Source organism: Elephas maximus, chromosome 15 (assembly GCF_024166365.1).
Source record: "Elephas maximus indicus isolate mEleMax1 chromosome 15, mEleMax1 primary haplotype, whole genome shotgun sequence".
Classification (NCBI taxonomy): domain Eukaryota; kingdom Metazoa; phylum Chordata; class Mammalia; order Proboscidea; family Elephantidae; genus Elephas; species Elephas maximus.
The window spans coordinates 43,334,725-43,350,961 of record NC_064833.1 but is presented as its reverse complement, the minus strand read 5'-3'; the positions used below and the strand labels follow the sequence as shown (position 1 = coordinate 43,350,961).

Sequence of the window (16,237 nt, the reverse complement as noted above, 5' to 3'; positions counted from 1 at the left end):
TTTAGCAAGAATTTATATGGACAAGGAATATGATATATATTGTATAAAACTGAATTAATCAAAAAATCTCTTTCAAATTTCTCAGTAAGACAGATTTTTAAATACTTTGAATATAGCACCAAAACCCACTGCCGTCGAGTCAACTCCGACTCATGGCAACTCTACAGGACAGAGCAGGGCTGCCCCATACAGTTTTCAAGGAGCGCCTGGCGGATTCAAACTGTCGACCTCTTGGTTAGCAGCCACAGCACTGAACCACTATGCCACCAGGGTTTCCACAATATAGCACACTGTTGTCAATATTATTGAAATTCAACCCAAAATAGCACTGTGATATCAGATATAATTCCAATTTATTCCTCTTCGGATAATCTAAAGTATTGCATTCCTTCTTCTTCTTCCCATTGAATTATTTCACACATTTCTCTAGTTGCCCTGCCACCATCTTGTCTTCTGGGCACACACATAGATTTGCTTCTCCCTTTGTTGCTGTCTTTTCTTCTCGAGGTGACTATTGCCACTAGAGGGCAATACGTTTACAAAGATAAATGTACTTACCTATTATCAACTGAGATTCACATACTAGGTAAACCTAAAAATTGTATCATCACAAACCCTAAAACATAAGCAATTCTATATGAATATGAAACATATATACTTCAAACTCAAAAATTATCCTAGAAAAGGAGTTTATATAAATGTATACCAATATTCAAAAAAAAAAAATAATTCCATTATCTTGATAAGCACTAACTAAAGAAATAAGCCCAATTACCTTACAGGTAAGCAGCAACATTAGAAATCAGGATTTTTTAATATCAGCCACAGCCAAGAAAAGATAAAAGGGGCAAACAAAAACACGAAAAGGTAGAATGCACAGGGTGGGTAGAAAAGTGAGAACTGATTCCCTTCAACTTCTCTAGTGCCACATTGAGAAAAAAAGGGACTGAAGAACACAGAGGATTTACCAACCCTTTCCTCTACTGAAAAGCAAGGAAAAACATTTACAGGTGTATGTTTTGGGAGAAGAACAATGACTATAAAAAGAAATATAACCTTCACTTCTTTTCTCACAATTAAGCATATGAAAGGAAGAGAAGTTAATTGTTATTGATCTTTGACACAATTTTTTTACTTTTTGCAAAGAATCTAAATTCAAATGAATTTATTCAACTTACTTTATATTGGTTACACTACATTATAAAATTCTAACACTTATAACATCATTTTTAACAAACTATGATTTTCTTACCCTCATTGGGTGTATATCAGCATAAGGAGGTTTTCCTTCAGCCATTTCTATAGAAGTGATACCAAGAGACCAGATATCTGCCACACAGTTATAGCCTATTTCTTGTATTACCTCAGGAGCCATCCAGAATGGAGTTCCTATCACAGTATTGCGTTTTGCCATTGTATCCTGCAATAGCATTACACAGACATGATTATTACAAAGACACTAAGTCTGCATGCCAAAATATTCTTCAGAACACGTTAAACCCTCAAATACCACAGATTATATCTGAAATTAATGATTTTCCTAAAATTTCAACTAGTTTAAAAAAAAAAAAAAAAAACCCTGAGGCTGTCGAGTCAATTCCAACTCACAGTGGCCCTACAAAACAGAGTAAAACTGCCCTGCAGGGTTTCCAAGGAGCACCTGGTAGATTTGAACTTCCAACCTTTTGGTTAGCAGTCGTAGCACTTAAGCACTATGCCACCAGGGTTTTCTTCAACTAGTTATGACGTGGCATACTTAGGAATTTTAAATTCTGAAATAACCGAGTCTACAGCTAACTTATCTCCACAACCTTCACTAAAGTCATCAAAGATAGTACTGTAACCATAACAGCTATAGAAACTAACCAATGAAGTTTCCCTTTTAAAAGATTTAAGCATATGAATGAATGTCTAAGTTAAAAATAATTAATAAATAATACTCAAATTATGGCTGTTTCTCCACAAGAACAAAGACGTTATCCATTTCTTTCCCAAAAAAGGTTATCAAAGTTTAGTCACAATAAAACCTGGGCAAATAAGTCAAAAAGTGTTTGCACAATTATTATACTTACTGTTAACTGACCAGCCACTCCAAAATCTGCCAATTTTGCATGTCCTTCCGTGTTGAGGAGAATATTTCCAGCTTTTATATCTCTGTGTATTTTCCTCATAAAGTGCAAATATTCTAGTCCTTTCAGTGTAGATTTAAGAATTGTTGCAATTTCATCTTCTGTTAACTGTAAAGTAATATTTAAAAACCAAGATTGTGATGCCATGTTAGATAAACTCTTACAAAAGAACACTGGTAACAAGTACTTTTTCTAATGACCATTAAACCTCTAAGAAAATGCTAAAGGGTAAATAACCAAGGATCTCTCCCCCCAACTTAAACATTTTTGGACACTTTTATTACACGTTTTACTAATGAAAATATAATTAGATTTCTCCTTTTTCTAAATTACCAATGTTTAAATAATGAGCAAATGGCATGAATAGTTATTTCTCCTAAAAATATACCTAAACGGCCAATAAGAACATGAAAGATGCTCAGTATGTCATTACCAAAAACCAAAATCATCAAGTCGCTTCTGATTCATTCATAAGTCATTGGGAAAATGCAAATAAAATACAACTTCATGCTCACTAAGATGGTTAGTATCCCCCCTCCTCAAAATGGAAAAATAACAAGTGCTGCAGAAGATACAGAGAAACTGGAACCCTCATCCCCTGTTTGTGGGAATGTAAAACGGTACAGCCACTGTGGTAGTTCCTCAAAAAGTTTGAATTATCATATTACCTAGCAATTCTATTTCCAGGTATATATCCAAAAGAATTGAAAGCAGGGACACAAACAGATACTTGTACACCAATGTATCTAGACTTCAGTTTTTACATTCTTAACATCCCACTATTTATAACCAATAAGTCTAACAAATCCTCCAGTAACTCTCTACTCATTTACTCTGTATTTCAGAGCTTTACTACAGAAGTTCAGAATTAAATAGAGGCACTATATTTCAGGGTCTCAGGCTGATCCCAAATGCCACTTACTCATTCAATAAATACTTATCATGCACCAACTATGTGCTGGGGATACAGCAGTGAGCAACACAGGCAGTGTCCTTGCTTTCGTGGACCTTAAATTCTACAGAGGAAGAGATAATTTTATGATAATTTGACAAAACTAAAGAACAAACTGTTAAGGATTGAATCGTGTGCCCCAAAAATGTGTCAACGTGGCTAGGTCATGATTCCCAGTATTGTATGATTGTCCATCACTTTGTCATCTGACATGATTTTCCTATGTGTTGTAAATCCTACCTCCATGATGTTAATGAGGTGGGATTAGTGGCAGTTAATGAGGCAGGACTCCATCTACGAAATCAGATTATATCTTAAACCAACCCCTTAGAAGTATAAGAGAAGTAAGCAGAGAGGCATGGGGACTTCATACCACCAAGAAAGAAGAGCTGGAAGAAGAGCGTGTCCTTTGGACCGGGGCTTCCTGTGCTGAGAAGCTCCTAGCAGGAAGATGGATGACAAGGACCTTCCCCCAGAACCCATAGAGAAAGGGAGCCTTCCCCTGGAGGTGGCACCCTGAATACAGACTTCTAGCCTCCTAAGAATGTGAGAATTAATTTCTCTTTGTTAAAGCCATCCACTTGTGGTGTTTCTGTTATAGCAGCACTAGGCGACTAAGACACAAGCTTTACCACATTTGAGCCAGATGAACAGGCTAAAGTTTAGTAAGACAGGAGACTAGCTCTACATGAAGTCCAAATAACAAGGAAGTGACAGTCATGTAAGGCTTTACAGGTAAGAAGTATGGATTATTTGAAGACTCTGGTACTTCAAGGAACTTGCTCTCTACCTTGGACCAAATGGCCTTACTTGACAGTACACAGAAAGCAAGCACTATGCTCTAAGGCTAAGCTATCCAGTACAGTGGCCACTTACTGCATATGGCTGTTAAGCACTTGAAACATGGCTAGCCCAAACTGACATATGCTATAAATGTAAAATACACTCCAAAGTTCAAGACTTAGAACCAAAAACAAAAATAATAAAAAACATCTCATTAATAAGTTTTATATTGGTTACATGTTGAAATATCATTTTTTATATACTGGGTTACATGTATTATTAAAATTAACTTCACCTTTTTTTTAATATACTTTTTAAATGTGGCTACTAGAAAACTGAAAATCACATACGTAGCTCATAATATATTTCTGTTGGATAGTGCTGGCTGCACTAGGAGCCCTGGCAGAGCTGCTAACTGAAAGTCGGTGGTTCGAACTCACCAGCTGCTCTGCAGGAGAAGACCTGATGATCTGCACCCTTAAAGATAACAGAGACCCTATCAGTCAGTTCTACTCTGTCCTATAAGATCTCTATGAGTCAGAATCAACTGGCCTAAAACAAAACAACAACAGTGCTACACTAAGAAAGGGCCTGCAAGAGTAGGAATATTTGTTTTGTTCACTGGCACATCCCTGGCATATAGTTAGCACTTACTTTGATTTCAAGGGGTTTCTCTTACCCACAAGCCCAAAATTAACAATAAAAGCCTGACGAAAAAAAAAAACTCCATAAAACTATTACCTTGTTTTTTTTCCACCAGGAACTGCTAAACTACTTTGCAGAATTTTTTCCCAGCCGAAAGGAGTATTAATAATAAGAAAAATGAGGCTTAGTTTAACACAATGATTAAATCTTTGTAAATCTCTCTGTAACAAAGACACTTGTTAATCATAAACTCAGAGTTTATCTGATGCAAAAAAAAAGGGTAACTTCAGATAATATTCTTTGCTTCCTGAGAGATGAGGTACCTTTTATCACTTCAAAAACCCCCAGAGTACACGTAAAGATTTGTACAAATGATGGGTTCTCCGCCCCCACCCCCAGGCCAGAGACTACCTAGTAACCTATGTCAGCTGAGCTCAGTAAGGTGGGGGAGAGAATTCAATCACATTAAGGTTAGCCAATGGTTGATTTTCTATTTTTCTCCTTCCTCTTCTCTTCTAAGCTTCACTGTAACTAGCCTATGTTGAGCTATTTGTTTTGAATCAGAATTGTCTCCCTATACGCATACAGAATAAATAAATAAGCCCTATGTTTTCATTTCTTTGTGTTTTGATTATTTTTTAACAGCACTCGATAATTAATAAATGGGTACAGACTTGCAGAAATGAAAAGAAAGGAGATATATTTGCTGTTCCCAATCTTTCTAAATTAGTAGATTGCAGCCAAGGTGGAAGAGAGAGAGATAGTTGTTGTTTAGGGCCACCACACTACACTACTGCCGTGGTGGCACTGTCAGATATACCTGGGTTGTCTCCTCTCTATCCTCCTACTCCTTACATAAAAATAAAGAACTTGTGGTATTACAAAAGCAGCACCATTCCATAAAATTCTGTCATGTTTAATTAGCTCAATGCTGACCTTTTAAATTACCTAGACTTCAGTTTTTGCATTCTTAACATCCCACTATTTACAACCAGTAAGTCACTAATCCTCCATTAACTCTCTGATTTATTGTCTCTACTCCTACTCTATATTTCAGAGCTTTTTTTGGGGGGTTACTAAAGAAGTTCAGAATTAAATAGATGCACTATATTTCAGGGTCTCAGGCTCTGTCTGATTTCAACACTGTAAAGCATGTGCCACTGGACAAGTCTACAGGGATACTGAAATGACACTGATTTGTGTACTGCCTGGCTTTGCTAGATGGTTTCAAAGGTTTATTCCAATTTTATGATTGGTTAAGACCTTGGCTGCTAACCAAAAGGTCAGCAGTTCGAATCCACCAGCTGCTCCTTGGAAACCCTATGGCGCGGTTCTACTCTGTCCTATAGGGTTGCTATGAGTCGAGCAGTGGGTTTGGTTTTATAATACATTAGCAAAAGATTGTCATGTGAAAATAGCCTTTACTTAGCAACTAAATAAATTCAAAGTAATTTGGGCACCCATCTATTAATTCATTCAACTTGACTAACTAGCTCTACTGTACAGATTCTGTGCAAGGTGCTGGGTGTACAGTGGTGAGGGAACTGACAGCTCCCTCCTCCCACCCCCCAAAAAACAAATCCGTTGCCATGGAGTCGATTCCAACTCTTAGCAATCCTATAGGACAGAGGAGAACCGGCCTACAGAGTTTCCAAAGAGCAGCTGGTGGATTCGAATTGAACGACCTTTTGGTTAGCAGCAGAGCTCTTTACCACTGTGCCACCAGGGCTCCATCTGATAGCCCAGGTCCTCACAAAGCTTATACAAGAAGAATACCTCAAGTGATAGCTTGTGTTTGTCCCCGAACCCTAAAGCTGGAGAGGGCAAGTATGAAGCGAATGTGTAAAGTTTATAAAGCCCTTCTTTCATCATGTTTCTCCCTTTGATAGTAAACTCCTACCCCTACCTCAAGGGGCCAATGCCTTCTTATTCACTTTATATTGTCCCCTAATCAAAAAAGTCAGCCCAACTTTATCAAGGCAAAGTCACAGAAGCGTCAAAAACACATCCAAGCTCCCTGAGGGACTGAGTTACTGGGCTGAAGGCTGGGGACCATGGTCTCGGGGACATCTAGCTCAACTGGCATAATATAGTTTATAAAGAAAATGTTCTACATCCAGCTGCAGCAAGTAGCATCTGCAGTCTTAAAAGCCTGCGAGCGACCATCTAAGACACATCTACTGGTCCCACCCTGGTTTGGGCAAAAGAGAATGAAGAAAACCAAAGACACAAGGAAAAGATTAGTCTAAAGGACTAATGGATCACAACTACCACAGCTTCCACCACCTGAGCTCAGAACAACTAGATGATGCCTGGCTACCACAACCGACTTCTCTGACAGGGATCACAATAAAGGGTCCCAGACAGAGCGGAAGAAAAATGTAGAGCAAAATTCAACTTCACAAAAAGAAGACCAGATTTGCTGGTCTGATAGAGACTGGAAAAACTCCAAGACCATGGCCCCCAGACACCATTTTAACTCAGTACTGAAGTTACTCCTGAGGTTTACCCTTTAGCCAAAGATTGTACAGGTCTACGGGGCAAACAATAACACACATGAGGACTATGCTTTGTAGTTCAGTCATGTATAGAGGACTAAATGGGCACACCAGCCCGAAAACAAGGATGAGAAGACAGGAAGGGACACGAAAACTGGACGAATGGAAACAGGGAACCCAGAGTAGAGAATTGGAAAGTGTTGACACACTTGTGGGCTTGGCAAACAATGTCACAAAACAACTTGTGTATTGTTTAATGCGAAACGAGTTTGCCCTGTAAACTTTCACCAAAAACACAATTAAAAAAAAAAAAAGCTGTCATTAAAAAATATATATATATTTATATACAATATACAATTTTTCTTACCAGAACATGGATAGATCTTAATCAGAAATTAATGTAGTACAGTATTATTTTAACAACCCATCTGTACATTGACGCCTAAATGCATTTATCTGCATTTTAAGCCTTTTAACTTCAATTATGATGAAGTCAAGAATACTGCTCCTGGATCTAGGCAATTCCAAAAATCAGCCAATGAAAACCCTAGCGGTCGCAATGGTCTGATCCCACTGGGCACACAGTCATCATGAGCCAGGGGCAGACTCAACAGCAACTGACAACAACAACAATTAGTTTTGTCTACATAAAAATCACAGACTTAGAAAACTTACAAAAATATTTATATCAAATACAGTACAGTATTTATTGTATAAAAGTATTTACAACACAAAGAGCTCACATAAATCCTTCAGGAAAACAGTAAAACCTCAACAAAAAAATACACCATAAAACTGAAAATAGAGCTGGGTTACCAAATGTGGAAAATGTTAAACTGTATTAATTATCAAAGAAAAGCTAATTAAAACAATGAGGTACCAATGATAAAAATATCCCATATGGGTCACACTGTTTGCTCAGGATGACAGCACGAGTGTGGCAGACAAGAACAATGTAAGCCAAGTGTAAAAGTGATCTAAGAATACACAAGTATTTTCCAAAAAGTCCTAGGTAACAGTCACCCATGAAGAAAACATTTATCCAGCACCTGCTCTATGTCAAATAAGAGAATTTCTAACCTAACGTAATGGGGTTCTAATCTAGCATGAAAGACAGACTTACAAACGATTGTAAAAAGCACTTTCACGTGAAATGAAAACACAAGGAACAGCAATTAATTAGGAAAGGAAAAGAGGAAACAGCATCAAAATTAGGCTTTGAATAAGAAAAACAGCTGATCAGTCAGAGAAGGGAAAGATTATCAATCAAGTAACTCATATAATTAACTGAAGAATATAAATGTAATAGTTCTAAAATGGAACTGGGAAACCAAGTAAGGTCCAATTCCCCTTTTTCCATCAGAATGAGGGAAGTGCTAAAAAGTGATGGGCCAATTTCAGCTCTGTAGCAAAATGCAGAAAAATATTAGCAAATTTGGAGGAATAAATATTCACCTGGTCTCTTAAATATCAATGGTATCAAATGAACACTGGACAAGAGCATACATCTATATCTAGATTTCAGTAACTACACATATTACAGAGAGGAAAGAGTGGACGGAATTAGGAGCTGTATATTTACTTAGTGGACACTATAGCAGGCTCTGATCTAGATGTTTAAAAAAAAAAATTTTTTTTTTTTTACACCATGTTTATTCCAAGTCCTTTAGACACATTTTGACATTTTATTATTAAAAAATTTTTAAAACCCATTTTCCTAGATTGATGGAGTTTTGTTTTCAAATAATCCTTTAACATTTTAACAAATTGAGTTTACATATAAATATATCTGATTACCAAAAGCAGCTAGATCTTTATTTGGCAACAGCACCACTTCCTTCCATTACTATGTAAAATGTAAAGTAATTTTATAATTAAGACTTTTCAACAGTTCAGATAAGCTCTTAACCCAACTCTTTCAAAATAAAAAAAAAAAAATTTTTTTTTTTCCAAAATAGTTCAGCTTATATTGGAAATGGGGGAAAAAATACAGAAAGAGAGAATTTGCTTCATACAGAAGGAAGCAATGTAAGACTTAAGTTCTAAGATGACAAACTCTTAGATCCATTCTCAAACTACAAGCCAACATTTCTTTAGTGGTATTTGTCAAGAATCCCTTCAAATGAAAATTTTTATCAAGAGTATTTTATTTGTGGATTTAATTAGGTTATCTTCAATGCATTACAGATTTAATTTCATTTCTGTCACTATGTAAATATGGCAATGTCATTTTAAAATCATTTGGATCACATTTTATAATCTTTAAAAAAAAAAAAAAAAGGAGGAGGGCAGGAGACAGAATAAACCATGAATGAAATACTCAGCAATCAGGGATGGAAACAAGACATTTATAGCTGAGCTAATACATTAAAAGACGGAAGTCTACATCTGGTTTCAATACTGGTATGAATTCACTGGCAAATTTAAAAAGAATTTCATTGTACAAAAACAAAAAGATGGTTTTGATAGGCTTTAGTCCTCTGGTTACTTTTGTTTCTAGAGTCATATGATTAGTATAATAATATGATACATTTAATATGTCACTGTGTATATGGTTTTGATAAAAATACACCCACGAACTTGTCTCAAGGGCACATGCACAAACTTTTAGAATACACATATTGCTTCAATGTTTTTATGTCATTAAAAATGAATTCGAATGAGGTTTTTCTAAGTTCATATAAAATTAAGAAATTTAATTTCTAAAGATGAATCTTTGACAGTCTCAGCAAAGCCCCACCTTTTTGACATAATAATTAATGCAGATAAAAATACATACAATCCTGCATTTAGTATCTATTAGATTTTAATGATATATAAAAAAAGAGACAGTTTCCCCTCTTAAGTGCCACAGACAGATAACTATATATTTTTTATTATAACATTTTAAGTTTCAACTTTCACGGTGACTTTGCGTAAGGTCTTGAAAGCCATTTGACCAAAGCTCACCGATTCCTACACAATCTTTTAAGGCCTGGAGCAAATCCTACCTTTTTCAAGATATCACCCTATAGTCCCCAAGTCAGGATTTATCTATCCAGTGATAACGATAACAACAGCTTACATTTATTGAGGCACCTGGGTGGTGCAAATGGTTAAGTGCTCAACTACTAGCCTAAAGGTCAGCAGTTCAAACCTGCCCAGAGACACCTCAGAAGAGGCCTGGTGATCTATTTCTGATAGGTCACAGCCTTGAAAACCCTAAGGAACAGTTCTACTCAGCAAACATGCGTTCACCATGAGCTAAAATCGACTTGACAGCAACTAATAACAACACTATGCCAGCCACTCTTCAGATATCATTTAATATTCAAAACAACCATAGAAGGAAGACACTGACAAGTGTTTACTGAGAGCCTGGTAAACAGTCCCTGCCTTCATAATGCTCAGAATTTAGTGGCAAAGGAAAGGCACAGAAACAAATAATTAGAATACCAATCAATACCTGCAACAACAGGATTAGCCACAGGAACACTCCAGGACAGCAGTTCCCAAAGTTGATTAAATATCAGAGCCAAGGCTCTTAAAATAAAATTCAAGCCATCTAATATAATTTCAGTGCCTTGACTGATGTAGATCCTGCCTGCCTCAACAATCACCTCACCATTCTTTCCACTCACGGAAGGCTTCATAGAAGAGATAACTTTTGAGCTGACTCTCAAAGGATGAACAAGGTTTATCAGGTGACCAAAGAAGGAAGGAACTACTAAGCATGCGCAAAGGCATTGAAGCATCCAAATACATGAAGCCCAGTACTAGTGAATGGTTGTTTATGTTTGAGTGTAATGTATATGAAAAAATAGAGCAAAATGAGATTGGAAAGGTAGATTTCACGCACCTACAAAATTATAAGTTGAAAGATGACATGATCATATCTGAACTTTTAGAAAAACTCTGACAGCACTGAGCTAGACCAGAAGTAGGAAAACTAACGCATATAATATGACAACAAAATAATTTAAAATAGTAGTAGTAGTAACTAGCAAGTATATGTGGTGGTTGTTGGGTGCCACTAAGCTGACTTCGACTCACAGAAGCCTCATGTGACAGAGCAGAATTGGCTCATAGGGTTTTCTAGGCTGTAATCTTTACAGAAACAGATTGTCAGGTCTTCCTCCTGCAGAGCCACTGGGTGGGTCAGAACCACCAACTTTTCACTCAGCAGCAGAGCGCTTAACGGTTGTGCCACCAGGACTATTTAACAGGCATAGAACCTTGCTTAAAATCCCAAGGGAAATGTCTGTGGTAGAATTAACAAAGAACACTGAGTGAAACTACACAAAATTAGAGAGGATGAAGAAGAGTCAGAGCATACAGTGAAGGAAAAAGGCAAAATCCATACCTCTTTCACAATTGAGGTAGACTCAGACTAGGCAATGTTTCGACCTGTTATACATAGGTCACCGTGAGTCGGAGTCAACTTGATGGCAACTAACAACAACAAAGGTCCTGGAGCCTATTTACAGTCTTTTTCCACAACTGAAATTGTCTTAGCAATAAAAAATCACATATGGCTTAGGTAGCACCCTCCCACTGCCTTCCCCCCACAAAATAAAGATTATTAAAAATGAATATGACCTTTGATCCAGTAATTCCATTTCTTGGACTGTATCCAATGACCATAACAACACAAGTATGCCAATACACATGTACAAAGGTTTCCTACAGCTTTGTTTATAACAGCAAAAAAAATTGAAAAGTTGGAACTCAATTTATCCAAAGTACTGAAAAAAAAAGTTTTGTCATAGAAGCGTAAGAGCTGTACGCACTGGTAGGGGAATATCTCGAAGACATATCAGTAGTTAAAAAAAGAAAAAAAGGCAAAGTATAGAACACAAAATATAGTAAGAATCTCTTGTATAAAACAAGATATATATACACATGTGCTGAAAGAACCCACAAAAAATTGTTAACTGACATTACCTTGCAGAAGTAAAATTAAGGGGTGGGTATGGAGACAATAACATTCTCTTTTTCACCCTTTTTTATTGTTTGGAATTTTACTTTTATTTTATTTTCTTCCCTTAATCTATGTAATTAAAAGTTGGGGGGGTGTTTACAAACTTTGGTTAAAAGTACAGAGAATCATGCAATCCAATTTTAAAAGATCTCCATCTAAAACTGTTAAAATTAGAGATTAGCCCCCACGAAGTGAAATTTCCATTTTCTGGAAAATTAACTTGTACATTCTTGACTGCCTAAGATTAAACACTTTACTGAATAAGGAAACCCTGGTGGTGTAGTGGTTAAGTGCTACTGCTGCTAACCAAGAGGTTAGCAGTTCGAATCCACAAGGTGCTCCTTGGAAACTCTATGGGGCAGTTCTACTCTGTCCAATAGGGTTACTATGAGTTGGAATTGACTCAACGGCAGTGGGTTTGGTTACTGAATAAGACATAATGAGCTCTTAATATTTTTTTCTAATACTACAGAGTATCCATTAATTATTTCAACAAATATCATAAAATTCTTAAATCATTAATTTAAAACTAAATGCTACTTTTTTGCCTTAACAGTAATAAAATAGCAACTTACAACTCTATAGAACTTTATAGCTTACAAAATGCTCTGACAGTCATCATCTTTTTTGTTCCTCAGAATAAAACACTGAAGTAGGTAAGGCAAGTAATATGATATTAGACTCATTTTAGGATCAGGAATCTGAAGTATAAGGAGTTACACAATGTACCCAGGGTCACAGAGCTAATAAGTAACAACAAGAAACTGAAGCCTTGGTCTTCTGGCCCCACATTCAGGGGTTCTTACACCACACCACATCACTACAAATACCCATGGTTAGGATGTGCTATGGGTCAGACTATGACAGACAGGGAGGGCAGGCAGTATTATGTGACAGGCAGTTTGCCCTGAGAGGAATGTACAAAATAAAAATAAAGTATATGAAAGTGGGCCTGACTGACGAAAAGGAAACAGAACTGGGAGAGATGCCAAGAAAAATACCAACTAAGGTGAGGACTCAGCAACTTACCAATAATGGAAGCCAAGGAAATACCTTTGTAAACTTAATTTACTTAGTTAAGGTAGAAGAGAAAGTCCATTTTGAGGGGGACAATACTATAATGCGGAAAAATCATAAAGAAAAGTGTTTATAATCTAATCAAAATATTTAGGGAAGATGTAATGAAGCATAATGTGTTTAATCAGAGATCAAGATGTGGCGCGTGATTACTATGAGAATTCTAAAATGCATGATCATATTAATGCTGCAGCTTGAAAGTTTAAGAAGCAAGTGTGAAGGACACTGAGAATTCAATCCTACCCCATGGGAGACACCAAATAAGAAGCAAGAAGTATCACTTTCTACACAAAAGAACTCATTCTCCTAACATTTTAGTACAGCAGTGAATAGCAGCACCTGCTCAGGGCAAGAAAATCCTTGAAAGAGAAGGGGCCAAGGACATCAAAACTAACACCAGGGTCAAGCCACTCTAGTCTAAAGGAAAACAGCAGTCTTTAGTCTCAGTGGGTAGACTTTCCATGAGAATTCTTACAGCAAACATTTACTACCGACATGGCAGGAATAAAATCCTTGAGAAACGTGGACCTCATCTAAACTCTCTCACTGTGACAGAAAATAGAAAGATTTGGGGACCCAACAACTTTGACTCCCAATGTCACCAGACACCTCTTCCAAAGTGGAACATTCATTTTGGGAGCTGTTTTAGAGGTTTTTTTCATTCCTGATGTGTTTTGTTTTGTTTTTAGATTTGGTAAATATATAGAGGCATCTGTTATTTTTGCCATCTAGTATCCATTAACCCTTCTTTGGTTTAACACACTCTGGTTTCCCTCTAGGAAACCACTACTTCCTCATTCTCAGATTTTCAGTAGTCAACTCCATCCTAGATCAGGGCTGGAACACGTGACCTAGGTCCAAGCCAAACATGACATCACATCCCAATGGCCACAATCATGTGTTCAGAGACAGGCACATGACCCAGTCAGAAGCAAAGAGGCACAAGACTCTAGCCAGACTATCACTCTTTTCTACTGGATTTCGACTAGAAATGGTATAGCCCAGGGAGCTGCTGGTAGCCATCTTGTAACTATAAGGGGAGAGTCTGTGTGAAAGGGAAATCAATACAGAGGAATCTAACAAAGAATTGAATTCAAGTAATACCTTTCACCTTGAATCAAGCCATACATAAAATTAGCTCTGCAAAAACTTTTCAGTTAGCAAATAAATTCCCTTTCTAGCTTAAGTCAGCTAAGAATGAATTTCTGTAACTGATAACCAAGAGTTGAAACTGATGCATTAAACTTGAAGTTGATACCAAAGAGAGGGGAAGCTACTGGGAAAGAGGTTATGTATCCAGCACAAACCACTGGCCAACTCTAGAAAGGCTAGAGGTTATTCCATACATATAACAGCATGAGATCTCTAAAGTTCATTTCTCTTTTCTGCACCCCCAAACAAAAGGGATAAAATGAATAGGAACAGGGAAAGTCGAATAAATATGTCTTTTAAAAGGAGGCTGTGCACTTTTAAAAAAAGTCTCCTTTTTTGCTTCATTTTCCTAGTACCACCACCCCATAGTTAATGTTTGTTTCAGACTGCATTAATATTGTCCTTAGATTTATCATTTTACAGATGTTTCCATCTCCATTAGTTTGTAAACACAAGGGTGATCAAAACCGCTTATGGAAAATCAATGGTTTAGAGAAACTTGAGAAATAAGTAGCAAACTCTGAAACAGTTATATCTCAAACGAAATACTTAAACTTACATGTAAGACTTACTCTGAACATCTACCAAGTATCATATCCCAACTTCTTTACAACCTAAATACGGCCCTTTCTCTCTTGGGAAAAACAACACTAACATTTAACGGGGCTCTCAGGTATTCCAAAAAAGGGACACACTCTCTGGGAAAAACAGCGCAGTAACTCATTCCACCTACATCAAAAAGGAGGGTTGAAAGTACAATATATCCAAGATTTTAAACAATAAAAAATTTATGGGATTCCTCCCAAAAAACACACAAACTTTCTGTTCAATATAGAGCACATACATTAGGAAACAAAACTAGAATATTTCAACCATTTTTATATACAAAAGGGCAGAGAGAGGTTTCTTTCATGAAATCTGGATTGCACATGTCTGGCAGGAAAAAAAAAAAGAGTAATAATCTATCACAAAATCCCACAACTAGTGATTTAAAATGAAAGCTTTCACTACTTACACCATATGTAAATATACATCTATACAAGCTGCTTATCCCTTGATCTGCACAGAAAGAGAGCTGATACTCTACTGTGAAAATGGTCAGTGGGCAGACATTTAAAATCCTTTCCCACATTAAAAGATTCCTGAAAAAGAGATCAGAAAAGCTCTCAATATATATGGAGTTGTAAATCCGGTATGAACTAGTATCTATTACACAAAGGGGAAACATGCAACAAAGTGACTGGGAAAATCAGAAATGAATTAGTCCAATAACACAAAGGCAAATATAAACCCCAAAAGGCACTTTATGGAATAGGAATCTACACATATCAAAAAGGTGCCTATTATGAAGAATAAAATAATATCAAACTTTTAAGCTCCAAATAAATCTTAAATAAGAAACTGGTATGCCTAATCCTTTAGAAGGACATCATGCTTGGCAAAGTCGAGGGTCAACGAAAAAGAGGAAGGCCCTCAATGAGATGGACTGACACAGTGGCTGTAACATTGGGCTCAAACACAGCAACTGCTGTGAGGGTGGTTAAGGACCAGTGTTTCATTCTGTTGTACACAGGGTTGCTGTAAGTCAGAATTGACTCAACAGCACCTAACAACAACCAAGAAAAAAAATATATATATATCCGCTTGAAGAAGCATGTAACACCAGGGCAAAATATATTTTTTAAATATAACAAAAACATTATCATAAAAACTATCATTTGCCAGGCATTAATTCTAAGGGCATGAAGATAAAATCATCTAGTATATTTTGAATAGCCACTGCCTAATTCAATCAAAGGAACTGCCTGTACCTAAAATGTAAATTCTATCTTACGGAGTGTATACCTACTTTATTAGCAAAGATAAGTGAAAATATCAATAATGAATGGGGATTCTGTCCTTGGTTCCACAGTCCTCTTTATTGTTCTAGACAAACACAGCTGAGAGATAATGCTCACAACGCAAAAACATTACCACCAGTAATCCTAATACCTGTATAGGTGAGATGACAGGATGATGATGACAATGACTACAGCAAACA

At 36.7% G+C, this 16,237-nt stretch overlaps 1 protein-coding gene across 3 annotated transcripts in view; it reads right to left on the bottom strand.

Annotated features, from left to right (window-relative positions):
* The window catches only part of STK3 (serine/threonine kinase 3), a 310,488-nt gene that overhangs the window by 211,343 nt on the left and 82,908 nt on the right, over positions 1-16,237 (bottom strand). For all 3 annotated transcript variants that reach the window (XM_049854459.1, XM_049854460.1, XM_049854461.1), the window contains 2 exons: positions 2,073-2,237; positions 1,253-1,420 (listed from right to left, as the gene is read on the bottom strand). In XM_049854459.1, coding sequence (XP_049710416.1) covers positions 1,253-1,420; positions 2,073-2,237 — 333 coding nt within the window. The remainder of the gene's footprint in view (positions 1-1,252; positions 1,421-2,072; positions 2,238-16,237) is intronic.